General features: G+C 37.1%; 2 protein-coding genes across 2 annotated transcripts; both read left to right on the top strand.

Moving 5' to 3' along the window:
* The first annotated feature begins 2,210 nt into the window (after positions 1-2,210).
* On the top strand, positions 2,211-10,185 carry LOC118814087 (serine/threonine-protein kinase pim-2-like). The gene is made up of 7 exons (XM_036579749.1): positions 2,211-2,394; positions 3,287-3,381; positions 3,478-3,528; positions 3,636-4,014; positions 4,139-4,315; positions 5,628-5,795; positions 10,094-10,185. The coding sequence occupies exons 1-7, from the start codon at positions 2,211-2,213 to the stop codon at positions 10,183-10,185; spliced, it is 1,146 nt and encodes a 381-aa protein (XP_036435642.1).
* A 5,314-nt stretch (positions 10,186-15,499) lies between these two features.
* Positions 15,500-17,935, top strand: LOC118814085 (serine/threonine-protein kinase pim-2-like). Its single transcript, XM_036579748.1, has 6 exons — positions 15,500-15,683; positions 16,578-16,672; positions 16,769-16,819; positions 16,927-17,305; positions 17,430-17,606; positions 17,829-17,935. The coding sequence occupies exons 1-6, from the start codon at positions 15,500-15,502 to the stop codon at positions 17,933-17,935; spliced, it is 993 nt and encodes a 330-aa protein (XP_036435641.1).
* The last annotated feature ends 9,106 nt before the right edge of the window (positions 17,936-27,041 follow it).

Genomic DNA, 27,041 nt, shown 5'->3' with positions numbered 1-27,041 from the left:
GCAATTCTAAACCAGCCTGGACTGACAAACCCTGCCATGATGGCGTATCTCCCACAAAGCACTGCATTATGACATTCTCGAACTTCCTCTTTCACTTTTTCTTCACGTTAAGTTTTGTCTGAGAAAAAAAAAAACTCATTGATGAACTGTTTACGAAGATGAAAAACATTAAGAAATTTCAGGAGATTTAGGAGGATTAGTAAATCATATCACCCAATACACTTTCTCTGCCGGTTAAATCTGACCTCATGAGAATTTGACAGTGGAGGAACAAACAAGTTCTCAGAAAAATACAGTGAGTATATCTGGAGTGTCTATTAAGGACTGAATATATGAAAAGGAAATGAAAGGAGCTAAAAATTCTGATAAATAGTTTTAGTCACTATAATTTATATGCTCAAAAATGATTTATTAGTTTTAGTGAAACGTTATTTCCAAAATATGATGAGTTCTCAGTTTTTTTAAAGTTAACACAGCACAAACTCACAAACTCTTTTTACTTAAATTATACATAAATCATACAGTTATATAAGAAAGCATTTAAAATAACCTTATTAAACGGATAGTTTTGGTCCTGAAATCTGATTGGCTAAGCCACGTTCAAAGCCGTTGTAAAACACTCGATATACGCACACTGACCACCCCACAACCCCTTAACACTGTATTACTGCCACGTCACAAAAAAATCCTTGTGCTATTAATGGATTAATCTTTGAGTCTAATGCTGCTCACATGAACAACTGAGTGTACTGATGAAGTAAGAACACATGAGAGGCTGATAACTTACTTTCTTAACTTGAACTAGGCTGGTCAGCTAGCCAACAGGCTAAAACATGCTAAACAGCCCCAGTGTGGGAAGAGGGGCGCCATTAGCTTGGTGCTAAATAAGGCTTGCAGTGGTAATTTGGTGACCAAAAAGGTTTTTACATTAAATAGTGCTGCTTTATATGTTAATTGTAATACAACAAGAAGTTCAAAAGATGAAATGACCACAATGTACAGTAGTGGGAGACCGGATTTCCATGTCCTCATTCAGCAGCCCTTGTTTCCTTAGCAAAGATACCCAAGTCTAAAGGAACTACATTTCTTGCAGAATACTTGATTATGATGATAATAATTGATAATAACTTAAAGTATTTACTAAAAAGATGTGTATTTTATCTTTTTTTGTTGCCCTTTCTTACAAGCAAAAAGCTGCTTGAGACCCAACATTCCCTATGAAAAAATGGCAGTAACCAACAGCCTCTTGTGTTTTTTTTACTTTATTATAAATTACACTTTATATGTAAATTGATGAATAAAATAAATAACATGAGCTTTCAGTGTTGTTCTCTTAAAGAACAGCTCCGTTAGCAGCTCTGTTAGTAACAAACAGTATTGTTCAAAACTGCATCACATTCCTGAATGTGGTTTTCTTACATAACTTTTAAAGAGACATTACCAATGAATAATTCATAATAAATAAATAAATAAGTAAATAAATAAATAATGCTATTTTATGTTAAAGAAAATGTATTAACTTTTTCCATATATACACATATATTATATATATATATTATATATATATATATACATATATATATATATATATATATATATATGGAAAAAGTTAACACATTTTCTTTAGCATATACATATATACATATATGTACATATAAATATATATATATATATATATATATATATATATATATATAGATAGATAGAGAGAGAGCGATATATATATATATATATATATATATATATAGAGAGAGAGAGAGAGAGAGAGAGAGATATATAGAGACACACATTATTATTTATTATGATGTCACAATGGATGAGTGACCTTGTAACATTCCGTAAGTCCATATTCTGTCATTTCTGATCAGTTCAATGACAAACAAACACCAAAGCAGTTCACGTCCAATTTGTGTAAACTTTAATTGAGTTTAGTGGAAGAAATTGAACACAGCAGAAGACGATGGAACAAAACTCTGCAGCCTCAGGTTCCGTACATTCCTTTTTGAGTTTGTTTATTTTTTTATTATGTATTAATTTTTTAGTGTTTTTTGTTTCTTAGTTTTTCTTTCTCACAGCACAATATGAGCACATTTCAATATCACTGCATTCCTTAATAACAAAATAAAATATAATGCAGTGTATAAGCCTAGAACTATCATTACTACAGATATATTTAGCTTATCTTCTATGAAATAATATTAAATATTCAAATGATCATCCTGCACTCAGACACTTCTCAGAGAAAGAGGAAGAGAGCTGAGGAGGGATGCAGCCAGTGTTTCGAGGGAACAAGCAATGTTTCCAACACTGACGCTCCTGCAGGGAAGAAGAGGAAGGGGGCAGTGAAGCGGCCCAGGAAAACGACTCCTGGACAGAAGAAAGCCACCGAGTCAGGTCAGTCCACTCACCCTCAAATGTAAAGTTAAACTCAGTTAAAAAGAGCAAATGCGCAGCCGAAAGTAATGGTGGGGGGAAAAGAAGAGGAAAGTGTTGGACGCTGACTCTAAAAAACAAAGAAAAAGACAGGAGAAAACTGCTAAACACAGACAACAGAGGAAACTAATAAGAAATTGAAGAATCACTTTTTTGAAAAATACTGTACATTCAGAATGTAATAACTAAAAAACTGAACAATTCTGATCTAGTCACTGTAGTGGTGGGTCCGTTGGCAGGTCCAATGGGGGTCAAATTGTGGTTTAAAGTGACAGATCCAGAACATTAAATATTCAGTAATTGTCCTGTACTTAGTAGCTCCTCGAAGGAAAGAGGAACAGACAAGAGAGCACAATACAGGCACATTTAAATGTCACTACATTCTTTAAAAACAATATAGAATATAGTGCAATGTATCAGCCTAGAACTCCCAGTACTACAGATATGTGCAGCATGTTCTATGAAAAACATTAAATATTAAAATTATCATCCTGTACTCAGACACTCCTCAGACAAAGAGGAAGAGAGCTGTGGAGGAATGCAGCCAGAGTGCTGAAGAGGGAACAAACAATGTTCCCAACACTGACGCTCCAGCAGGGAAAAAGCAGAAGGGGGCAGTAAACCAGCCCAAGAGCATAACAGAGAGCAAGAATAGAGCCACCGAGCCAGGTCTGTCCAATTGCCAGACACCTGCATACTATGAACGTTTAATTTCACTTAATTCCAAAAGAGTTGTAAATATCTAGAAAGTAGATTCTACCACATTATTCATAATCAGTAAGTTTGATTGGTAATCCCTTGATCAATAATCTAAAGAGGGCTGATGTTCATTTTGTAATTTTCTTTTCTATAGAAACCTTTGACTCCTGCTATGATGTTGGAGACAAACTGGGTGAAGGATGCTTTGGCTCTGTCTACGAAGGAAGACGCATTTCTGATGGCCTACAGGTTCAGCTCATACCTGAGATTTCATTTTAATGGTTATTATTTCCATTTCTCTCTTTTCACTTCTAGTAATTGTAATATCTTTTTGTTTGTGTGTAGGTGGCCATCAAATTTGTCTTGAAATGGGAAACAGATCGATATGTCTACAGCGTAAGTGCACCTACTTAACACATAACACATAATAGTCTCAGACCAACTCAATGAGTTTCTCCCCATGTTCATCACTCCTCACCATCTAACTATGTACTGTCCTGCAGCCTGTTGAGTCCAAGGCCGTGCCTGTGGAAGTGGCTCTGCTGCAGATAACGAGCCAGCCACCCGTCTGCCAGAACATAGTTCAGTTAATCGAATGGTTTGACGAGCCTGAGGAATACATCCTGATACTGGAGCGCCCTCACCCATGTGTGGACCTGGAGAGGTTCATGTTAAACCTTGGAAATCGCCTGGATGAAGAAACGGCCCAAGCTATTATGGTCCAAGCAGTGGAGGCAGCGAGCCAGTGCAGCACGCGAGGTGTCCTGCATCGGGATATGAAAGGGGAGAACTTCCTGATCAACACGGACACCTCAGAGGTCAAACTTATTGACTTTGGCTGCGGTGACCTGATTAAGACAACTGAATATGACAGATATGCAGGTAAGATTTCAACACTCCCCCTTGTGGAGAATCTTCAGCCATAGGTGACTGAGTGTCCCACAGCCACTTAGCTGTTAAATGAATTACTGTGCTCAGCTGTGCTCTTTCTCTTTTTTGTTTTTAGGCACGCTTCTATACTGCCCTCCTGAGTTTTTTGTTAGCAGGAAGTATCACGCTGATCCTGCAACAGTTTGGTCACTTGGTGTCCTGCTGTTCAGGATGGTTTGTGGATACCTTCCCTTTGCTGACCGTGCGAAGACCAAGTTGGGGATTTTCAACATCAAGGATGGCCTTTCTAAAGGTAAGATAAATGGGACCTTTTAACTACGTACAGAGGAAGGAAAATTGATCACATAATCAATAGTTAGAAGAGTTTTGCTGTAGAGGCCAGATGGCCCCAAATGTATACGTTTATAATAGTTTCCTTTCATGATATAGTTACAACTCATCCTTTTACTGGTAGCCCTTCTGAAATTTAGTGGTTAAGTGTCTCTCTCCTATCCAATCCCATCACTCTGCACAGAATGCTGTAATCTGATTAGCTGGTGCCTGGAGTGGTACCCATCCCAGCGGCCTAGTTTGCAGCAGATCACGGAACATGAGTGGTTCCAGTGCACCAACCAGGCCTAGGATCAGGTTAGCCAGGGAGGCTAGGAGAAGAAGCAGTAAGCCTAAAATATCTAGTGACAATTGAGGAGATACTGTGGTGCACATACATGCCATAAGGAAACTGGAAATGAAGATTAAGATTAAAACTCTGAAGATTTCTCAACTTCAGAGTCTAATGCATATCTTTTGGTTTATGTTTCAGGTTATGAAGAGCTGTTAATAAAAAAAACAACAACAACAAGAACAAAAAAAACCTTTCAATGTGACAACAGACTACTAGATAAAGAAAAGCAACAAATGACTGAGTGGAAAAAGAATAACGATAGTGGAAAAAGGATAACAGCCATGGAAGAATGACAAGAGCAATGGAACACAGTGACAGTGAAAAAGGACAATGGCAGTAAAAGAATGGACAATGACACTGAAAAATGGACAATAATGCTAATGATAATGGATATAAGACAATCAGTTCAAAAAGCACAATGACATGGTATAATTGATAAAAAACGGATAAATTACAACAACAGTGGACGAAGCACAAGGAGTGAGAAAAGGACGAATCAGTGGATAATGGACAGTGACAGTGAACAAAGGACAGCAACAGTGAAACAGAGAAGATGGAGGAAACTAATAAGAAATTTGAAGAATCACTTTTTTGAAAAATACTCTACATTCAGAATGTAATAACTAAAAAACTGAACAATTCTGATCTAGTCACTGTAGTGGTAGGTCCGTTGGCAGGTCCAATGGGGGTCAAATTGTGGTTTAAAGTGACAGATCCAGAACATTAAATATTCAGTAATTGTCCTGTACTTAGTAGCTCCTTGAAGGAAAGAGGAACAGACAAGAGAGCACAATGCAGGCACATTTAAATATCACTACACTCTTTAAAAACAATATAGAATATAGTGCAATGTATCAGCCTAGAACTCCCAGTACTACAGATATGTGCAGCATGTTCTATGAAATAACACTAAATCTTAAAATTATCATCCTGTACTCAGACACTCCTCAGACAAAGAGGAAGAGAGCTGTGGAGGAATGCAGCCAGAGTGCTGAAGAGGGAACAAGCAATGTTCCTACCACCGACGCTCCAGCAGGGAAAAAGTGGAAAGAGGCAGTGAACCAGCCCAAGAGCATAACAGAGATAGAGAATAAAGCCACCGAGCCAGGTCTGTCCAATTGCCAGACACCTGCATACTATGAACGTTTAATTTCACTTAATTCCAAAAGAGTTGTAAATATCTAGAAAGTAGATTCTACCACATTATTCATAATCAGTAAGTTTGATTGGTAATCCCCTGATCAATAATCTAAAGAGGGCTGATGTTCATTTTGTAATTTTCTTTTCTATAGAAACCTTTGACTCCCGCTATGATGTTGGAGACAAACTGGGTGAAGGATGCTTTGGCTCTGTCTATGAAGGAAGACGCATTTCTGATGGCCTACAGGTTCAGCTCATACCTGAGATTTCATTTTAATGGTTAAATTTGAAATAAAGGCACTTCTTGATTCTATACTTTTGTCCTGAACTCTATTAAAGGCCCCTTGTCCTAGACACTGTACCTTTAAAACTGATATATGCAAATGAGCTCTGTATTAGTTGGCTGTCCTGTATTGTGCATGGCTTCATATCATGTAGCCCTCCCCAAATGAATGTACATTTTAGTTCAAATCATCAGTATTTTGCATTTATGCAATTTTATTTAACTTGTCCACTGTGTCTCCAAAATTCACAATATACTGTGACCGCAGGGTGTGAACTGTATAACGTGCTGCTCACAGATATACATAGCTAGATGCCGCGTTGTCTGCTGTTCTCTATCTAAGGCGATACGCCTACGCGCCCGCCATGTTGGTGCGGTCAAGATCCGCTTGTGAACAAATTCACTTGTACTGAGAGATGATGAGTCTCATGATTAAATCGGCCACAACTTCCTTATTACTCAACCAATTTTCTACTAAATTTGTCTTGTTATAATCCTCATAGTTGGAGTTAGAGGTCAAAAACCGTGTTTAGCGCTCCGGTAGAAACACAACCTCACAATCAGCAAATCCATCACGGTGTGAATCACTTTTAATCTTAATACACATGAAAATAAAACAACCCCCAAAACACAGTAAGAAGGACGAAACTAAAGCTTCCTGTTCGCCAGCTGCTTGTTCGAGTTTTCCCGTTCCACCTTAATTGGTGCAGCAGTCACTTTCTGGTGGCTGAAGCTGCACCATTTAAGGTGGAACAGGAAAATTCAAATAAAAATTTGGCTGACGCACTAATTAAGGTGGAACGGGAAAATTCGAACAAGAAGCTGGAAAATGAGAAGCTGACTTCAGGTTCATGTAAGGTGCTAACGTTAATCTATTATAAATATCTACACGGATTAAGGAATGCTACCTTACCTAGCTACAAAGTATTAGCCGTCATTGTATATAACTACATAACTACTACATCAGGTTAAGATCCCCTGAACAGACTATTAAACGAAATATTTATTACCTGTACAATACAGTACAGTATTTCACTTGAACGCTACTTTTTGGAGTAGAATTAAATCATACTTTTACTTGTGTTCATTTTTAATGAAATACTTTTACTTTACTACTTTAATTTTCATAACGTTACAGATTAAAAATAAACTATGACCGTATCAGCTCAAAAACCAGTAAGAATGACACGCGGTTAAATTTAAAAGACTCACCAATCAAAAAACAGCAGCTCCGACAGGAAAAACACTACAGAGACGTCTAGTTTAGTAACGTTAGAGAAGGAAAGAAGAGAACTTAACAGCACACATGAGGAACAGACCGCATTCAAACGGTCATCTGTATTCATTTAACATGAACTAAAGAAAACAGCGCTATTATCAGCGACCCAACACGAAACCTGCTGAGATTCGCTCTCACAACTCGGCTCCAGCCTGAGGGATTATTAGCCGAGCTAGCTGATCCGAGCTAAACAGGTAGTTACCGTGATTACAGTTTACTTCTTTCTATTATAATGATTCTGTTTATTAAACTTGAAATCTGTTGCGTATATTTTATTACAAGTGTCTGTCAGCTACTTTAGTTAACAGGTGTCGCCCACAACCTACAGTTTACCCGTTTATACAGCCTAGTTTAGCTGCTGTTTTGGAGATAAACGGTCGTTTAAGGCTGAGGTAGAAATCAAGCCTAATACAGGTTCTTCCTCAACTCTGGACAGTGATTGTGTCGCGCTATCGTTGACTGGCCTGATCTGATCCCTCCCCACCTCTCTCTCCCTCTCTCTCTCTCTCTCTCTCTCTCTCTCTCTCTCTCTCTCTCTCTCTCTCTGTAACTCCCCCCTTGGTGTTTGTCTTTAACTGTGGGAGGCTGTGTAGCTGTTTAACTGTCTAATACAGTAATAATCTCTGATTCTGTATGAAGTGATCAGCATGATTACTAGTGAAAAATATTACAGTAAAATCAAAGCAAATATGTTGCTGTTGATTTTAATGGTAGAACAGATATCAGTTAAAAATATACAGTTTGAAGGCGAGCGTGTTTACTGTCTGTTCACACCTATTAACGTAAGCTATCAAACATAATTTAATACATAATTTAATAAAATGTTAAATACTTTATAACATTACTTATGTCTTAATAATGTTAGTATTCATGGTTTATTAATGTTAATAAATGTAGTAAATAATTTTTTACCAAAACAATTACAGCAAAAGAAGAAAGAAAGTAGGAAAGGAAATGCAAAAGACTTGGACTCTTAATTTATAAGACAGGGACCGCAAACATCTAGAAGGTGAAATGTTCATTACACAATTAAATATTTAATCTTGTAATTTGAACAATAAAACTGAACTGCTGTCAATATTGTTTCCATACACATTTTAAGTTTGTCCTTTATTGTTATTTAAATACAAAACCCATTGATTTGCAATAAGCCTACAAAACAGAATATCAATGTTTAATTATCCTTACTTGTCAAGTTTAACAAAATGTGTTGTCTAGTTCAGCACCTTAAATAGAGTGCAAGTAGTGTTAAACAGAAGCAGACATCAGCCTATCAGGGAGTTATAGCAATATTAAGATTAGCCTCCCATAAGGAGAAAAAATATATATTTCAAATATATTTCTGAAATATATTTTTGCAATATATAAAAATGGCCAAAAGCATGTTTCTTAAATCTATATTTAAAATGCATTTATTTGTATTTGTTATTAGATTTTTCAATCGTATGTAATTTTAATAAAGATTAAAGATGTAACTAAATATACATGAACTGAATAAACATGAACGGTACTGACTGCTGTGTTTTGTATTGTACTTCACATTAAGACACTCACACATAATGTATGCCAAATAAACAAGATATCAAATCGTCAAACTACATTTTCACAGTGTATCGATATCCACAACATTTGCTTTTGTCCAGTTAAAAGTCCATTTACCAACATTTACAATTAAGATACTGGAGTACAAATTCATTTCAAAAGATACAAATTCACTTCAAAAGGCGCCCGTTAATAAAAGTGGCTGCGCAGTGGCCGCAGTGTAGATGATCAATGGGGTCCGCTAATAAAAGTGGCCGCGATGTGGCCGTTCAGTGGTGGCCGCTAATAAAAGTGGCTACAAAGTGACCGCTTCCTGCAGCCACTTCCGCCCGTCACCCGGCACACAGAGATCCAACTCCTAGTGAGAAAGCGTGAGGCAGATTCGACAAAGGATGTGATGGCTAATGCTAAAGTTGCGCAGTTGCAGTGTGAGGAGGAAACGAAGGGGCTTCTCAAAAGCACCTACTTTATAGCAGAAAACGAATTGGCTAATTCAAAATTTGGCTGTCTGGTTAAATTTATGAAAGGGATGCGGTGTCCTTCTTTCAAAAAGCTTTCAAAAAGAACAGGACAAGGTAAGACCTGTAGCTAGTTAAGCTTACGAGTAGTATCCCCCCAACGTGCATAAATCCCCCCTATGTGAAACATTTAAGGAGGAAATTCTCCCCATTTTGAGAAATGAATTTCAGGCCCTGGAATTACCGATTAGTTGCAGAGTGCAGATATCGACCTACAATACGCATTTGCGCAAATTATGGTGAATATAGCCGGCTGAGTTTTTAGCCATTGCTTCTTAACTAACTAGCTAACATTAAGGTCACGCGACGTAAAGAAAAGGGTGTAAAGCATGAACTAGTTGAAGAGCCAACTGTTTTAAGAATTTTAAGAAATTTCACAGATTATTTGTTTCCATATTTCTATTAAGTGTTTCTAGATAATCACAGCAGTGTTAGCTATACATCGTTTTTACTATAAACAACTAATACTGGTGTTTTATTTTCCTGAATTGCTCAGTCTGTAACATTACAGGGTAAGTAAGAGGTGGTAGCTCCACAGAAGCCCAGTCAGGTGAGAAGAGTTTTGCCAGTTCAAGCAAAAAAATGATCTCACTGATCCTTGAGTTCCTGTAAATCTACGAAAAATTCCATTTTACTCAACACAGGTGAGGAGAGGGAGAGGAAGAAGCTGAAGGAGACTGACAGAGCTGAAGGAGCAGAACTGATGGAGGTTAGTGATCAAGAAGAAAGCGAGTGAGTGTTTTTTAAGCTTTCAGTTAAAATGAATACTGACTTTGTAGGAATGTTATTCCTTTAATATATCACCATTTCTTAAACTAAATAAAAACTGGCTTAAACATTTAAGTGCAGCTACAACTACACTCTTGAAAAAGCTGTTTTTCCAAGGGTTCTTTAGTAAAGGGATTGGTTCTATTTAGAACCATAAGTTCTACAAAGAGGTATTTCATGCTTAAATGGTTCTTTGCTTGGTGAAGTGGTTCTTCAGATTGATGGAGAATGTGTTATATATGCTTCCGTAAAAAGGGTTCTTCTACTGTTACAATGTCAAGCTTGTAACAATAGAAGAACACTATTTGGTGCTTCATAGAGACATTTTCAAAAAGGTTCTACATAGAACCATAACTCATTCTCCATCAATCTGAAGAACATTTTCTCCATGCAAAGAACAATTTATGCTCAAAATGGTTCTATATAGAACTATTGATTCTAAATAAAGCTTTTCTTTTTATTCAAGAACCATTGAAGAACCATCTTCTTTTAAAGTGTAGGTTAAGTGGAACTTAACTAGGTTATTAAACATGAAAGCACAACTACAGAACAAAATCACTCTTTCTGATTGATCCAGCTGAGACTGTACTGATTTATAATGTGTGTATTTTAAATAACATGTTTAGGACGTGCTTATCTAAGAGAGAGGAGGCAGCATTGCTTTACTATCTTTGATTAATCTGTGTCTGTTTGTGAACAATTGTTCACCCATCGCTGCTCTATAATTTCATGATAAACCGACATTTTGGAGCAATTAAAAAAAATTATCCTATGGGAGAATGCTCCCAGACCCCCCTAGTAAAGGCTTAGTCCCCCCAAACCATAAATCTCTAGTGCCGATTCTCTCTCTCCCCTGGTTCAACACATCTTACCGTCAGCCTATTTCATATAGTGAGAGACGAAGGAAAGTGAGAAAATCATTACTGTACTCATAATTCAATAAAATATATAGAGCCCCTGATGGGACTTGTGATGTACTTTCTTAGGTGAAAATCTGGTGAGCACCAGATACTATGTGGTAAGGACCTGACAGAATCAGATGAGCAGCAGTTACAGGCGCCATACATTTTTTAAAATAGTATCTGGTGCTCACCACACAACATCTGGCACTCACCAGATAGTATCATATGTGCACCTGATCGTATCTGGTGCTCACCACATAGTATATGGTGTGTACCAGATGTTGTGTGATGAGCCATGTTGCTTTAAGGGTTCTGTAGAAAAGGAACAATTTTTAAATTCTTTTTTAATGAGGTTGAAGTTGGCTTTGTGTCCGTCAGCCTCTTGTTCAACCTTTCTGTTCCACCTTTAATGATTTCCTTTCCAGTCTAAGTGATTCTGGCCAGTTCAAGAATAATTGCATCATTTAAGGTGGAACTGAAAATTTGAATGAGAAGCTGGCAAATAAACTGCCAGCATCAACTTCATCCTCTTTTCCACAACATTCTACGAAAAACATTATTTGTTTTTGATTGTCTTTTTTTTCCTTGTACTGTTATACTAATAATTATTGGAATCCTAATCATGAAAAACATGTAAAGTGGGGTGCAGAGCAGTGCAGGATGTATCAGCAATGTTTTTGTGAGCAGTTTAAAGACATAATATGTAATATATTTACTGAACTAAATCATAAAATGACCCTGATACACCATCAGAGATTGAGTTCCTAAACATTATTAGCTCAGTCACAGCTTAATTTAATAAACATCAGGCCATGTAGCTACATTTTAGCTGGAAAACAGCAGGTTTTGTAAACATTAGGTTTATGTATCTGTAACGTCAGCTGTAGTATCACTCAGGGTTGGGATAGCTACTGAAAAATTAGTAGTTAGCTACTTTGTAGATATTTTTCCAAAATTTGCAGCTAGCGACGATTTAGTAAAAAAGTAGTGGCTACTTTTTAGCTATTTTTCAGAATGTTGGTGAATCTCCACCTGACACACCAAACAAGCCTGACTGAAAGTGTGAACAAGACACTGCATTTAATCATGTGCCAGAAAGAAACATACAATTGAAAAGCTGCAAATATACAAAAAGATCACCAAAAAGTGAGTTCAAGTGTACAATCAAACTTACACAACCAAAGGCGTGATATCCAACAAAAATTTAGACTAAGTAAAGGCAAAATCAATCATTCCAGGTTTTTCCTAACAAAAAGCAACAAAAATAAACGTATACAAACCAGACAACTTTGTGCAAACTGTTGAAATAAAACTGTTCCAATTTAAACATTTCAACAAGATGTGTACAGACATGACATTCAGAGTCCTTTATTAAACTTCAGTAACACTTTAGCCTCAAAATCCTCATCATTGCCACTGACTCTGTTTGGGGTGAGAATCAGGCCTGAATAATGTCTCCACTGCTGCGGAGCTGTTACGGCTCCACAGCAGAACTAGACTTTTAGGTAAAATAACATAATCCTCCTTTACTGTAAAATCGTTATAACACACAGTTCTAACACAGTTTTCACAATAAATGGTCTTAAATGCTGGAGTTAATGTAGAACTGCTAATTCACTGACCTTTAACGCTGAAGACTGACGTGCAGACTGCTGGACACACAGCAACACAGATAACGAAAAGGCGAAGAGAAAGATTTAAGAGGAACATCGATAATTTGGAGACGTATGGACTTGTTTGCATTTATAATCACTAAGCTGGTTTCCTCACACGTCCTCATTCTCCTGCTTCTCGTTCCCAGTATAATCTGGCACCTCAAGCACCATTTAAGAAACAGATGAAACAGGACAATTTGAACGAGAAGCTGGTGAATGATAAACTGACTATAGCCCAAAATATAAACAAAAACACAGACTTAGTATGCTCTGCTTTAAGCTTTAGCTCAGCTATAGCCGCTTCTCTCACATCTCAGGAAATTTTTACCGCGAGTTTCTTGTAAAATGTCTCTCAGTGTTCGACTTTTTACGAGGTTATAGTCAGTTTATCATTCATCAGCTTCTTCCTTCTTTCCTTAAATGGTGCTTGAGGTGCCAGATTATACTGGGAACGAGAAGCAGGAGAATGAGGACGTGTGAGGAAACCAGCTTAGTGATTATAAATGCAAACAAGTCCATACGTCTCCAAATTATCGATGTTCCTCTTAAATCTTTCTCTTTGCCTTTTCGTTATCTGTGTTGCTGTGTGTCCAGCAGTCTGCACGTCAGTCTTCAGCGTTAAAGCTCAGTGAATTAGCAGTTCTACATTAACTCCAGCATTTAAGACCATTTATTGTGAAAACTGTGTTAGAACTGTGTGTTATAACGATTTTACAGCGAAGAAGGATTGTTATTTTACCTAAAAGTCTAGTTCTGCTGTGGAGCCGTAACAGTTTTTTTCTCTGAGAAAAAAAAATATTGGTGTACTGTTTATGAAGATGAAAAACATTAAGAAATTTAAGGAGATTTAGGAGGATTAGTAAATCATATCACCCAATACACTTTCTCTGCCAGTTAAATCTGACCATGAGAATTTGACAGTGGAGGAACAAACAAGTTCTCAGAAAAATACAGTGAGTATATCTGGAGTGTCAATTAAGGACTGAATATATGAAAAGGAAATGAAAGGAGCTAAAAATTCTGATATATGGTTTTAGTCACTATAATTTTATATGCTCAAAAATGAATTATTAGTTTTAGTGAAACGTTATTTCCAAAATATGATTGAGTTCTCAGTTTTTTTAAAGTTAACACAGCACAAACTCACAAACTCTTTTTACTTAAATTATACATAAATCATACAGTTATATAAGAAACCATTTAAAATAACCTTATAAAACGGATAGTTTTGGTCCTGAAATCTGATTGGCTAAGCCGCGTTCAAAGCCGTTGTAAAATACTCGATATACGCACACTGACCACCCCACAACCCCTTAACACTAATTACTGCCACGTCACAAAAAATCCTTGTGCTATTAATGGATTAATCTTTGAATCTAATGCTGCTCACATGAACAACTGAGTGTACTGATGAAGTAAGAACACGTTTTTGTTTAAACTGAGAGGCTGATAACTTACTTTCTTAACTTGAACTAGGCTGGTCAGCTAACCAACAGGCTAAAACATGCTAAACAGCCCCAGTGTGAGAAGAGGGGCACCGTTAGCTTGGTGCTAAATAAGGCTTGCAGTGGTAATTTGGTGACCAAAAAGGTTTTTATATTAAATAGTGCTGCTTTATATGTAATTGTAATACAACAAGAAGTTGAAAAGATGAAATGACCACAATGTACAGTGATGGGAGACCGGATGTCCCTGTCCTCATTCAGCAGCCCTTGTTTCCTTAGCAAAGATACCCAAGTCTAGAGGAACTACATTTCTTGCAGAATACTTGATTATGATGATAGTAACTGATAATAACTTAAAGTATTTACTAAAAAGATGTGTATTTTATTTTTTAATTTGGTTGCTGTTTCTTACAAGCAAAAAGCTGCTTGAGACCCAACATTCCCTATGAAAAAATGGCAGTAACCAACAGCCTCGTGTTTTTTTAATTTATTATAAATTTATTTTTAGAAATGTATTTTTTTAGAAATTGATGAATAATATAAATAACATGAGCTTTCAGTGTTGTTCTCTTAAAGAACAGCTCCATTAGCAGCTCTGTTAGTAACAGACAGTATTGTTCAAAACTGCATCACATTCCTGAATGTGGTTTCCTTACATAACTTTTAAAGAGACATTACCAATGAATAATTAATAATAAATAAATAAATAAATAAGTAAATAAATAAATAATGCTATTTTATGTTTAAGAAAATGTGTTAACTTTTTCCTTATATATATATATATATATATATATATATATATATATGTACATATATATATATATATATATATAGAGAGAGAGAGAGAGAGATACACACATTATTATTTATTATGATGTCACAATGGATGAGTGACCTTGTAACATTCCGTAAGTCCATATTCTGTCATTTCTGATCAGTTCGATGAGAAACAAACACCAAAGCAGTTCACGTCTAATTTGTGTAAACTTTAATTGAGTTTAGTGGAAGAAATTTAACACAGCAGAAGACGATGGAGCAAAACTCTGCAGCCTCAGGTTCCATATATTCCTTTTTGAGTTTGTTTATTTATGTATTATGTATTAATTTTTTAGTGTTTTTTGTTTCTTAGTTTTTCCTTCTCACAGCACAATATGAGCACATTTCAATATCACTGCATTCCTTAATAACAAAATAAAATATAATGTAGTGTATCAGCCTATAACTATCATTACTACAGATATATTTAGCTTATTTTCTATGAAATAATATTAAATATTCAAATGATCATCCTGTACTCAGACACTTCTCAGAGAAAGAGGAAGAGAGCTGAGGAGGGATGCAGCCAATGTTTCAAGGGAACAAGCAATGTTTCCAACACTGACGCTCCTGCAGGGAAGAAGAGGAAGGGGGCAGTGAAGCGGCCCAGGAAAACGACTCCTGGACAGAAGAAAGCCACTGAGTCAGGTCAGTCCACTCACCCTCATATGTAAAGTTAAACTCAGTTAAAAAGAGCAAATGCGCAGCCGAAAGTAATGGTGGGGGGAAAAGAAGAGGAAAGTGTTGGACGCTGACTCTAAAAAACAAAGAAAAAGACAGGAGAAAACTGCTAAACACAGACAACAGAGGAAACTAATAAGAAATTGAAGAATCACTTTTTTGAAAAATACTCTACATTCAGAATGTAATAACTAAAAAACTGAACAATTCTGATCTAGTCATTGTAGTGGTGGGTCCGTTGGCAGGTCCAATGGGGGTCAAATTGTGGTTTAAAGTGACAGATCCAGAACATTAAATATTCAGTAATTGTCCTGTACTTAGTAGCTCCTCGAAGGAAAGAGGAACAGACAAGAGAGCACAATACAGGCACATTTAAATATCACTACATTCTTTAAAAACAATATAGAATATAGTGCAATGTATCAGCCTAGAACTCCCAGTACTACAGATATGTGCAGCATGTTCTATGAAAAACATTAAATATTAAAATTATCATCCTGTACTCAGACACTCCTCAGACAAAGAGGAAGAGAGCTGTGGAGGAATGCAGCCAGAGTGCTGAAGAAGGAACAAGCAATGTTCCCAACACTGACGCTCCAGCAGGGAAAAAGCAGAAGGGGGCAGTAAACCAGCCCAAGAGCATAACAGAGAGCGAGAATAGAGCCACCGAGCCAGGTCTGTCCAATTGCCAGACACCTGCATACTATGAACGTTTATTTTCACTCCATTCCAAAAGAAAAATGTAAATATCTAGAAAGTAGATTCTACCACATTATTCATAATCAGTAAGTTTGATTGGTAATCCCCTGATCAATAATCTAAAGAGGGCTGATGTTCATTTTGTAATTTTCTTTTCTATAGAAACCTTTGACTCCCGCTATGATGTTGGAGACAAACTGGGTGAAGGATGCTTTGGCTCTGTCTACGAAGGAAGACGCATTTCTGATGGCCTACAGGTTCAGCTCATACCTGAGATTTCATTTTAATGGTTATTATTTCGACATCTCTCTTTTCACTTCTAGTGATTGTAATATCTTTTTGTTTGTGTGTAGGTGGCTATCAAATTTGTCTTGAAATGGGAAACAGATCGGTATGTCTACAGCGTAAGTGCACCTACTTTACACGTAACACATAATAGTCTCAGACCAACTCAATGAGTTTCTCCCCATGTTCATCACTCCTCACCATCTAACTATGTACTGTCCTGCAGCCTGTTGAGTCCAAGGCCGTGCCTGTGGAAGTGGCTCTGCTGCAGATAACGAGCCAGCCACCCGTCTGCCAGAACATAGTTCAGTTAATCGAATGGTTTGACGAGCCTGAGGAATACATCCTGATACTGGAGCGCCCTCACCCATGTGTGGACCTGGAGAGGTTCATGTTAAACCTTGGAAATCGCCTGGATGAAGAAACGGCCCGAGCTATTATGGTCCAAGCAGTGGAGGCAGCGAGCCAGTGCAGCACGCGAGGTGTCCTGCATCGGGATATGAAAGGGGAGAACTTCCTGATCAACACGGACACCTCAGAGGTCAAACTTATTGACTTTGGCTGCGGTGACCTGATTAAGACAACTGAATATGACAGATATGCAGGTAAGATTTCAACACTCCCCCTTGTGGAGAATCTTCAGCCATAGGTGACTGAGTGTCCCACAGCCACTTAGCTGTTAAATGAATGACTGTGCTCAGCTGTGCTCTTTCTCTTTTTTGTTTTTAGGCACGCTTCTATACTGCCCTCCTGAGTTTTTTGTTAGCAGGAAGTATCACGCTGATCCTGCAACAGTTTGGTCACTTGGTGTCCTGCTGTTCAGGATGGTTTGTGGATACCTTCCCTTTGCTGACCGTGCGAAGACCAAGTTGGGGATTTTCAACATCAAGGATGGCCTTTCTAAAGGTAAGATAAATGGGACCTTTTAACTACGTACAGAGGAAGGAAAATTGATCACATAATCAATAGTTAGAAGAGTTTTGCTGTAGAGGCCAGATGGCCCCAAATGTATACGTTTATAATAGTTTCCTTTCATGATATAGTTACAACTCATCCTTTTACTGGTAGCCCTTCTGAAATTTAGTGGTTAAGTGTCTCTCTCCTATCCAATCCCATCACTCTGCACAGAATGCTGTAATCTGATTAGCTGGTGCCTGGAGTGGTACCCATCCCAGCGGCCTAGTTTGCAGCAGATCACGGAACATGAGTGGTTCCAGTGCACCAACCAGGCCTAGGATCAGGTTAGCCAGGGAGGCTAGGAGAAGAAGCAGTAAGCCTAAAATATCTAGTGACAACTGAGGAGATACTGTGGTGCACATACATGCTATAAGAAAACTGGAAATGAAGATTAAGATTAAAACTCTGAACATTTCTAAACTTCAGAGTCTAATGCATATCTTTTGGTTTATGTTTCAGGTTATGAAGAGCTGTTAATAAAAAAAACAACAACAACAAGAACAAAAAAAACCTTTCAATGTGACAACAGACTACTAGATAAAGAAAAGCAACAAATGACTGAGTGGAAAAAGAATAACGATAGTGGAAAAAGGATAACAGCCATGGAAGAATGACAAGAGCAATGGAACACAGTGACAGTGAAAAAGGACAATGGCAGTAAAAGAATGGACAATGACACTGAAAAATGGACCATAATGATAATGATAATGGATATAAGACAATCAGTTCAAAAAGCACAATGACATGGTATAATTGATAAAAAACGGATAAATTACAACAACAGTGGACGAAGCACAAGGAGTGAGAAAAGGACGAATCAGTGGATAATGGACAGTGACAGTGAACAAAGGACAGCAACAGTGAAACAGAGAAGATGGAGGAAACTAATAAGAAATTTGAAGAATCACTTTTTGAAAAATACTCTACATTCAGAATGTAATAACTAAAAAACTGAACAATTCTGATCTAGTCACTGTAGTGGTAGGTCCGTTGGCAGGTCCAATGGGGGTCAAATTGTGGTTTAAAGTGACAGATCCAGAACATTAAATATTCAGTAATTGTCCTGTACTTAGTAGCTCCTTGAAGGAAAGAGGAACAGACAAGAGAGCACAATGCAGGCACATTTAAATATCACTACACTCTTTAAAAACAATATAGAATATAGTGCAATGTATCAGCCTAGAACTCCCAGTACTACAGATATGTGCAGCATGTTCTATGAAATAACACTAAATCTTAAAATTATCATCCTGTACTCAGACACTCCTCAGACAAAGAGGAAGAGAGCTGTGGAGGAATGCAGCCAGAGTGCTGAAGAGGGAACAAGCAATGTTCCTACCACCGACGCTCCAGCAGGGAAAAAGTGGAAAGAGGCAGTGAACCAGCCCAAGAGCATAACAGAGATAGAGAATAAAGCCACCGAGCCAGGTCTGTCCAATTGCCAGACACCTGCATACTATGAACGTTTAATTTCACTTAATTCCAAAAGAGTTGTAAATATCTAGAAAGTAGATTCTACCACATTATTCATAATCAGTAAGTTTGATTGGTAATCCCCTGATCAATAATCTAAAGAGGGCTGATGTTCATTTTGTAATTTTCTTTTCTATAGAAACCTTTGACTCCCGCTATGATGTTGGAGACAAACTGGGTGAAGGATGCTTTGGCTCTGTCTATGAAGGAAGACGCATTTCTGATGGCCTACAGGTTCAGCTCATACCTGAGATTTCATTTTAATGGTTAAATTTGAAATAAAGGCACTTCTTGATTCTATACTTTTGTCCTGAACTCTATTAAAGGCCCCTTGTCCTAGACACTGTACCTTTAAAACTGATATATGCAAATGAGCTCTGTATTAGTTGGCTGTCCTGTATTGTGCATGGCTTCATATCATGTAGCCCTCCCCAAATGAATGTACATTTTAGTTCAAATCATCAGTATTTTGCATTTATGCAATTTTATTTAACTTGTCCACTGTGTCTCCAGAATTCACAATATACTGTGACCGCAGGGTGTGAACTGTATAACGTGCTGCTCACAGATATACATAGCTAGATGCCGCGTTGTCTGCTGTTCTCTATCTAAGGCGATACGCCTACGCGCCCGCCATGTTGGTGCGGTCAAGATCCGCTTGTGAACAAATTCACTTGTACTGAGAGATGATGAGTCTCATGATTAAATCGGCCACAACTTCCTTATTACTCAACCAATTTTCTACTAAATTTGTCTTGTTATAATCCTCATAGTTGGAGTTAGAGGTCAAAAACCGTGTTTAGCGCTCCGGTAGAAACACAACCTCACAATCAGCAAATCCATCACGGTGTGAATCACTTTTAATCTTAATACACATGAAAATAAAACAACCCCCAAAACACAGTAAGAAGGACGAAACTAAAGCTTCCTGTTCGCCAGCTGCTTGTTCGAGTTTTCCCGTTCCACCTTAATTGGTGCAGCAGTCACTTTCTGGTGGCTGAAGCTGCACCATTTAAGGTGGAACAGGAAAATTCAAATAAAAATTTGGCTGACGCACTAATTAAGGTGGAACGGGAAAATTCGAACAAGAAGCTGGAAAATGAGAAGCTGACTTCAGGTTCATGTAAGGTGCTAACGTTAATCTATTATAAATATCTACACGGATTAAGGAATGCTACCTTACCTAGCTACAAAGTATTAGCCGTCATTGTATATAACTACATAACTACTACATCAGGTTAAGATCCCCTGAACAGACTATTAAACGAAATATTTATTACCTGTACAATACAGTACAGTATTTCACTTGAACGCTACTTTTTGGAGTAGAATTAAATCATACTTTTACTTGTGTTCATTTTTAATGAAATACTTTTACTTTACTACTTTAATTTTCATAACGCTACAGATTAAAAATAAACTATGACCGTATCAGCTCAAAAACCAGTAAGAATGACACGCGGTTGAATTTAAAAGACTCACCAATCAAAAAACAGCAGCTCCGACAGGAAAAACACTACAGAGAGGTCCAGTTTAGTAACGTTAGAGAAGGAAAGAAGAGAACTTAACAGCACACATGAGGAACAGACCGCATTCAAACGGTCATCTGTATTCATTTAACATGAACTAAAGAAAACAGCGCTATTATCAGCGACCCAACACGAAACCTGCTGAGATCCGCTCTCACAACTCGGCTCCAGCCTGAGGGATTATTAGCCGAGCTAGCTGATCCGAGCTAAACAGGTAGTTACCGTGATTACAGTTTACTTCTTTCTATTATAATGATTCCGTTTATTAAACTTGAAATCTGTTGCGTATATTTTATTACAAGTGTCTGTCAGCTACTTTAGTTAACAGGTGTCGCCCACAACCTACTGTTTACCCGTTTATACAGCCTAGTTTAGCTGCTGTTTTGGAAATAAACGGTCGTTTAAGGCTGAGGTAGCAATCAAGCCTAATACAGGTTCTTCCTCAACTCTGGACCGTGATTGTGTCGCGCTGTCGTTGACTGGCCTGATCTGATCCCTCCCCACCTCTCTCTCTCTGTCTCTCTCTCTCTGTCTGTCTCTCTCTCTCTCTCTCTCTCTCCCCTTGGTGTTTGTCTTTAACTGTGGGAGGCTGTGTAGCTGTTTAACTGTCTAATACAGTAATAATCTCTGATTCTGTATGAAGTGATCAGCATGATTACTAGTGAAAAATATTACAGTAAAATCAAAGCAAATATGTTGCTTTATAACATTACTTATGTCTTAATAATGTTAATATTCATGGTTTATTAATGTTAATAAATGTAGTAAATAATTTTTTACCAAATAATTACAGCAAAAGAAGAAAGAAAGTAGGAAAGGTAATGCAAAAGACTTGGACTCTTAATTTATAAGACAGGGACCGCAAACATCTAGAAGGTGAAATGTTCATTACACAATTAAATATTTAATCTTGTAATTTGAAAAATAAAACTGAACTGCTGTCAATATTGTTTCCATACACATTTTAAGTTTGTCCTTTATTATTATTTAAATACAAAACCCATTGATTTGCAATAAGCCTACAAAACAGAATATCAATGTTTAATTATCCTTGCTTGTCAAGTTTAACAAAATGTGTTGTCTAGTTCAGCACCTTAAATAGAGTGCAAGTAGTGTTAAACAGAAGCAGACAACAGCCTATCAGGGAGTTATAGCAATATTAAGATTAGCCTCCCATAAGGAGAAAAAATATATATTTCAAATATATTTCTGAAATATATTTTTGCAATATATAAAAAAATACATGAACTGAATAAACGGTACTGACTGCTGTGTTTTGCATTGTACTTTGCATTAAGACACTCACACAAAATGTATGCTAAATAAACAAGATATCGAATCATTAAACTACATTTTCACAGTGTATCGATATCCACAACACTTGCTTTTGTCCAGTTAAAAGTCCATTTTCCAACATTTACAATTAAGATACTGGAGCACAAATTCATTTCAAAAGATACAAATTCACTTCAAAAGGCGGCCGTTAATAAAAGAGGCTGCGATGTCGCCGCGATGTGGCCGTTCAGTGGCACAAGAGCAGTCACTTCTGCCTGTCACCCGGCACACAGAGATCCAACTCCTACTGAGAAAGCGTGAGGCAGATTCGACAAAGGATGTGATGGCTAATGCTAAAGTTGCGCAGTTGCAGTGTGAGGAGGAAACGAAGGGGCTTCTCAAAAGCACCTACTTTATAGCAGAAAACGAATTGGCTAATTCAAAATTTGGCTGTCTGGTTAAATTTATGAAAGGGATGCGGTGTCCTTCTTTCAAAAAGCTTTCAAAAAGAACAGGACAAGGTAAGACCTGTAGCTAGTTAAATAAATAAAAGTAAAATCCCCCCTATGTGAAACATTTAAGGAGGAAATTCCCCCCATTTTGAGAAATGAATTTCAGGCCCTGGAATTACCGATTAGTTGCAGAGTGCAGATATCGACCTACAATACGCATTTGCACAAATTATGGTGAATATAGCTGGCTGAGTTTTTAGCCGGTTGCTTGTTAACTAACTAGCTAACATTAAGGTCACGCGACGTAAAGAAAAGGGTATAAAGCATGAACTTTAGCTAGTTGAAGAGCCAACTGTTTTAAGAATTTTAAGAAATTTCACAGATTATTTGTTTCCATATTTCCATGAAGTGTTTCTAAATAATCACAGCAGTGTTAGCTATACATCGTTTTTACTATAAACAACTAATACTGGTGTTTTATTTTCCTGAATTGCTCAGTCTGTAACATTACAGGGTAAGTAAGAGGTGGTAGCTCCACAGAAGCCCAGTCAGGTGAGAAGAGTTTTGCCAGTTCAAGCAAAAAAATGATCTCACTGATCCTTGAGTTCCTGTAAATCTACTAAAAATTCCATTTTACTCAACACAGGTGAGGAGAGGGAGAGGAAGAAGCTGAAGGAGACTGACAGAGCTGAAGGAGCAGAACTGATGGAGGTTAGTAAACAAGAAGAAAGTGAGTGGGTGTTTTTTAAGCTTTCAGTTAAAATGAATACTGACTTTGTAGGAATGTTATTCCTTTAATATATCACCATTTCTTAAACTAAATAAAAACTGGCTTAAACATTTAAGTGCAACTACAACTACACTCTTGAAAAAGCTGTTTTTCCAAAGGTTCTTTAGTAAAGGGATTGGTTCTATTTAGAACTATAAGTTCTACAAAGAGGTATTTCATGCTTAAGTGGTTCTTTGCTTGGTGAAGTGGTTCTTCAGATTGATGGAGAATGTGTTATATATGCTTCCGTAAAAAGGGTTCTTCTACTGTTACAATGTCAAGCTTGTAACAATAGAAGAACACTATTTGGTGCTTCATAGAGACATTTTCAAAAAGGTTCTACATAGAACCATAACTCATTCTCCATCAATCTGAAGAACATTTTCTCCATGCAAAGAACAATTTATGCTCAAAATGGTTTTATATAGAACTATTGATTCTAAATAAAGCCATTCTTTTTATTCAAGAACCGCTGAAGAACCATCTTCTTTTAAAGTGTAGGTTAAGTGGAACTTAACTAGGTTATTAAATATGAAAGCACAACTACAGAACAAAATCACTCTTTCTGATTGATCCAGCTGAGACTGTACTGATTTATAATGTGTGTATTTTAAATAACATGTTTAGGACGTGCTTATCTAAGAGAGAGGAGGCAGCATTGCTTTACTATCTTTGATTAATCTGTGTCTGTTTGTGCCAACTTGACCAAATTCGAACAATTGTTCACCCATCGCTGCTCTATAATTTCATGATGAACCGACATTTTGGAGCAATTACAAAAAATTATCCTATGGGAGAATGCTCCCAGACCCCCCAGTAAAGGTTTAGTCCCCCCAAACCATAAATCTCTAGTGCCTGTTCTCTCTCTCCCCTGGTTCAACACATCTTACCGTCAGCCTATTTCATATAGTGAGAGACGAAGGAAAGTGAGAAAATCATTACTGTACTCATAATTCAATAAAATATATAGAGCCCCTGATGGGACTTGTGATGTACTTTCTTAGGTGAAAATCTGGTGAGCACCAGATACTATGTGGTAAGGACCTGATAGAATCAGATGAGCAGCAGTTACAGGCGCCATACATTTTTTAAAATAGTATCTGGTGCTCACCACACAACATCTGGCACTCACCAGATAGTATCATATGTGCACCTGATCGTATCTGGTGCTCACCACATAGTATATAGTGTGTACCAGATGTTGTGTGATGAGCCATGTTGCTTTAAGGGTTCTGTAGAAAAGGAACAATTTTTAAATTCTTTTTTAATGAGGTTGAAGTTGGCTTTGTGTCCGTCAGCCTCTTATTCAACCTTTCTGTTCCACCTTTAATGATTTCCTTTCCAGTCTAAGTGATTCTGGCCAGTTCAAGAATAACTGCATCATTTAAGGTGGAACTGAAAATTTGAATGAGGAGCTGGCAAATAAACTGCCAGCATCAACTTCATCCTCTTTTCCACAACATTCTACGAAAAACATTATTTGTTTTTGATTGTCTTTTTTTTCCTTGTACTGTTATACTAATAATTATTGGAATCCTAATCATGAAAAACATGTAAAGTGGGGTGCAGAGCAGTGCAGGATGTATCAGAAATGTTTTTGTGAGCAGTTTAAAGACATAATATGTAATATATTTACTGAACTGAATCATAAAACGACCCTGATACACCATCAGAGATTGAGTTCCTAAACATTATTAGCTCAGTCACAGCTTAATTTAATAAACATCAGGCCATGTAGCTACATTTTAGCTGGAAAACAGCAGGTTTTGTAAACATTAGGTTTACGTATCTGTAACGTCAGCTGTAGTATCACTCAGGGTTGGGATAGCTACTGAAAAATTAGTAGTTGGCTACTTTGTAGATATTTTTCCAAAATTTGCAGCTAGCGACGATTTAGTAAAAAAGTAGTGGCTACTTTTTAGCTATTTTTCAGAATGTTGGTGAATCTCCACCTGACACACCAAACAAGCCTGACTGAAAGTGTGAACAAGACACTGCATTTAATCATGTGCCAGAAAGAAACATACAATTGAAAAGCTGCAAATATACAAAAAGATCACCAAAAAGTGAGTTCAAGTGTACAATCAAACTTACACAACCAAAGACGTGATATCCAACAAAAATTTAGACTAAGTAAAGGCAAAATCAATCATTCCAGGTTTTTCCTAACAAAAAGCAACAGAAATAAACGTATACAAACCAGACAACTTTGTGCAAACTGTTGAAATAAAACTGCTCCAATTTAAACATTTCAACAAGATGTGTACAGACATGACATTCAGAGTCCTTTATTAAACTTCAGTAACACTTTAGCCTCAAAATCCTCATCATTGCCACTGACTCTGTTTGGGGTGAGAATCAGGCCTGAATAATCTCTCCACTGCTGCGGAGCTGTTACGGCTCCACAGCAGAACTAGACTTTTAGGTAAAATAACATAATCCTCCTTTACTGTAAAATCGTTATAACACACAGTTCTAACACAGTTTTCACAATAAATGATCTTAAACGCTGGAGTTAATGTAGAACTGCTAATTCACTGACCTTTAACGCTGAAGACTGACGCGCAGACTGCTGGACACACAGCAACACAGATAACGAAAAGGCGAAGAGAAAGATTTAAGAGGAACATCGATAATTTGGAGACGAATGGACTTGTTTGCATTTATAATCACTAAGCTGGTTTCCTCACACGTCCTCATTCTCCTGCTTCTCGTTCGCAGTACAATCTGGCACCTCAAGCACCATTTAAGAAACAGATGAAACAGGACAATTTGCTCAAACGAGAAGCTGGTGAATGATAAACTGACTATAGCCTAAAATATAAACAAAAACACAGACTTAGTATGCTCTGCTTTAAGCTTTAGCTCAGCTATAGCCGCTTCTCTCACATCTCAGGAAATTTTTACCACGAGTTTCTTGTAAAATGTCTATCGGTGTTCGACTTTTTACGAGGCTATAGTCAGTTTATCATTCATCAGCTTCTTCCTTCTTTCCTTAAATGGTGCTTGAGGTGCCAGATTATACTGCGAACGAGAAGCAGGAGAATGAGGACGTGTGAGGAAACCAGCTTAGTGATTATAAATGCAAACAAGTCCATTCGTCTCCAAATTATCGATGTTCCTCTTAAATCTTTCTCTTCGCCTTTTCGTTATCTGTGTTGCTGTGTGTCCAGCAGTCTGCGCGTCAGTCTTCAGCGTTAAAGGTCAGTGAATTAGCAGTTCTACATTAACTCCAGCATTTAAGACCATTTATTGTGAAAACTGTGTTAGAACTGTGTGTTATAACGATTTTACAGCGAAGAAGGATTATGTTATTTTACCTAAAAGTCTAGTTCTGCTGTGGAGCCGTAACAGTTTTTTTCTCTGAGAAAAAAAAAATGGTGTACTGTTTATGAAGATGAAAAACATTTAGAAATTTAAAGAGATTTAGGAGGATTAGTAAATTATTTCATCCAATACACTTTCTCTCCTGCTTAAACCTGACCTCATAAGAATATGACAGTGGAGAAACAAACAAACTCTCAGAAAAATACATTCTGTCTGGAGTGTCTATTAAGGCCTGAATATATGAAAAGGAAATGAAAGGAGCTAAAAATCCTAATAAATGGTGTATGTCACTATAAATGCATATGCTCAAAAATGAATCATTAGTTTTAGTGAAACAGTGCTTGTAAAACTGATTGTTATTTCCGAAATATGATTGAGTTCTCAAATTTTTAAATTTAACACAGCACAAACTCACAGACTCTTAAATCATACAGTTATATAACAAACCACTTAAAATAACCTTATTAAACTGATAGTTTTGGACCTGAAATCTGATTGGCTGAGCCACATTCGAAGCCGTTGTATAACACTCAATATATGCACACTAACCACCTCACAA

The sequence above is a fragment of the Colossoma macropomum genome, unplaced genomic scaffold (assembly GCF_904425465.1).
Source record: "Colossoma macropomum unplaced genomic scaffold, Colossoma_macropomum, whole genome shotgun sequence".
Taxonomy (NCBI): domain Eukaryota; kingdom Metazoa; phylum Chordata; class Actinopteri; order Characiformes; family Serrasalmidae; genus Colossoma; species Colossoma macropomum.
This window is presented reverse-complemented; position numbering and strand designations above follow the sequence as displayed.

Coding starts and splice junctions, on each gene's coding strand:
- LOC118814087 (XM_036579749.1), top strand. CDS start 2,211: ATGATCATCCTGCACTCAGACACTTCTCAGAGAAAGAGGAAGAGAGCT. Junction 2,395..3,286: donor GAAGAAAGCCACCGAGTCAG/GTCAGTCCACTC, acceptor TCTTTTCTATAG/AAACCTTTGACTCCTGCTAT. Junction 5,796..10,093: donor GAATAAAGCCACCGAGCCAG/GTCTGTCCAATT, acceptor TACTCAACACAG/GTGAGGAGAGGGAGAGGAAG.
- LOC118814085 (XM_036579748.1), top strand. CDS start 15,500: ATGATCATCCTGTACTCAGACACTTCTCAGAGAAAGAGGAAGAGAGCT. Junction 16,673..16,768: donor GCATTTCTGATGGCCTACAG/GTTCAGCTCATA, acceptor GTTTGTGTGTAG/GTGGCTATCAAATTTGTCTT. Junction 17,607..17,828: donor CAAGGATGGCCTTTCTAAAG/GTAAGATAAATG, acceptor CACTCTGCACAG/AATGCTGTAATCTGATTAGC.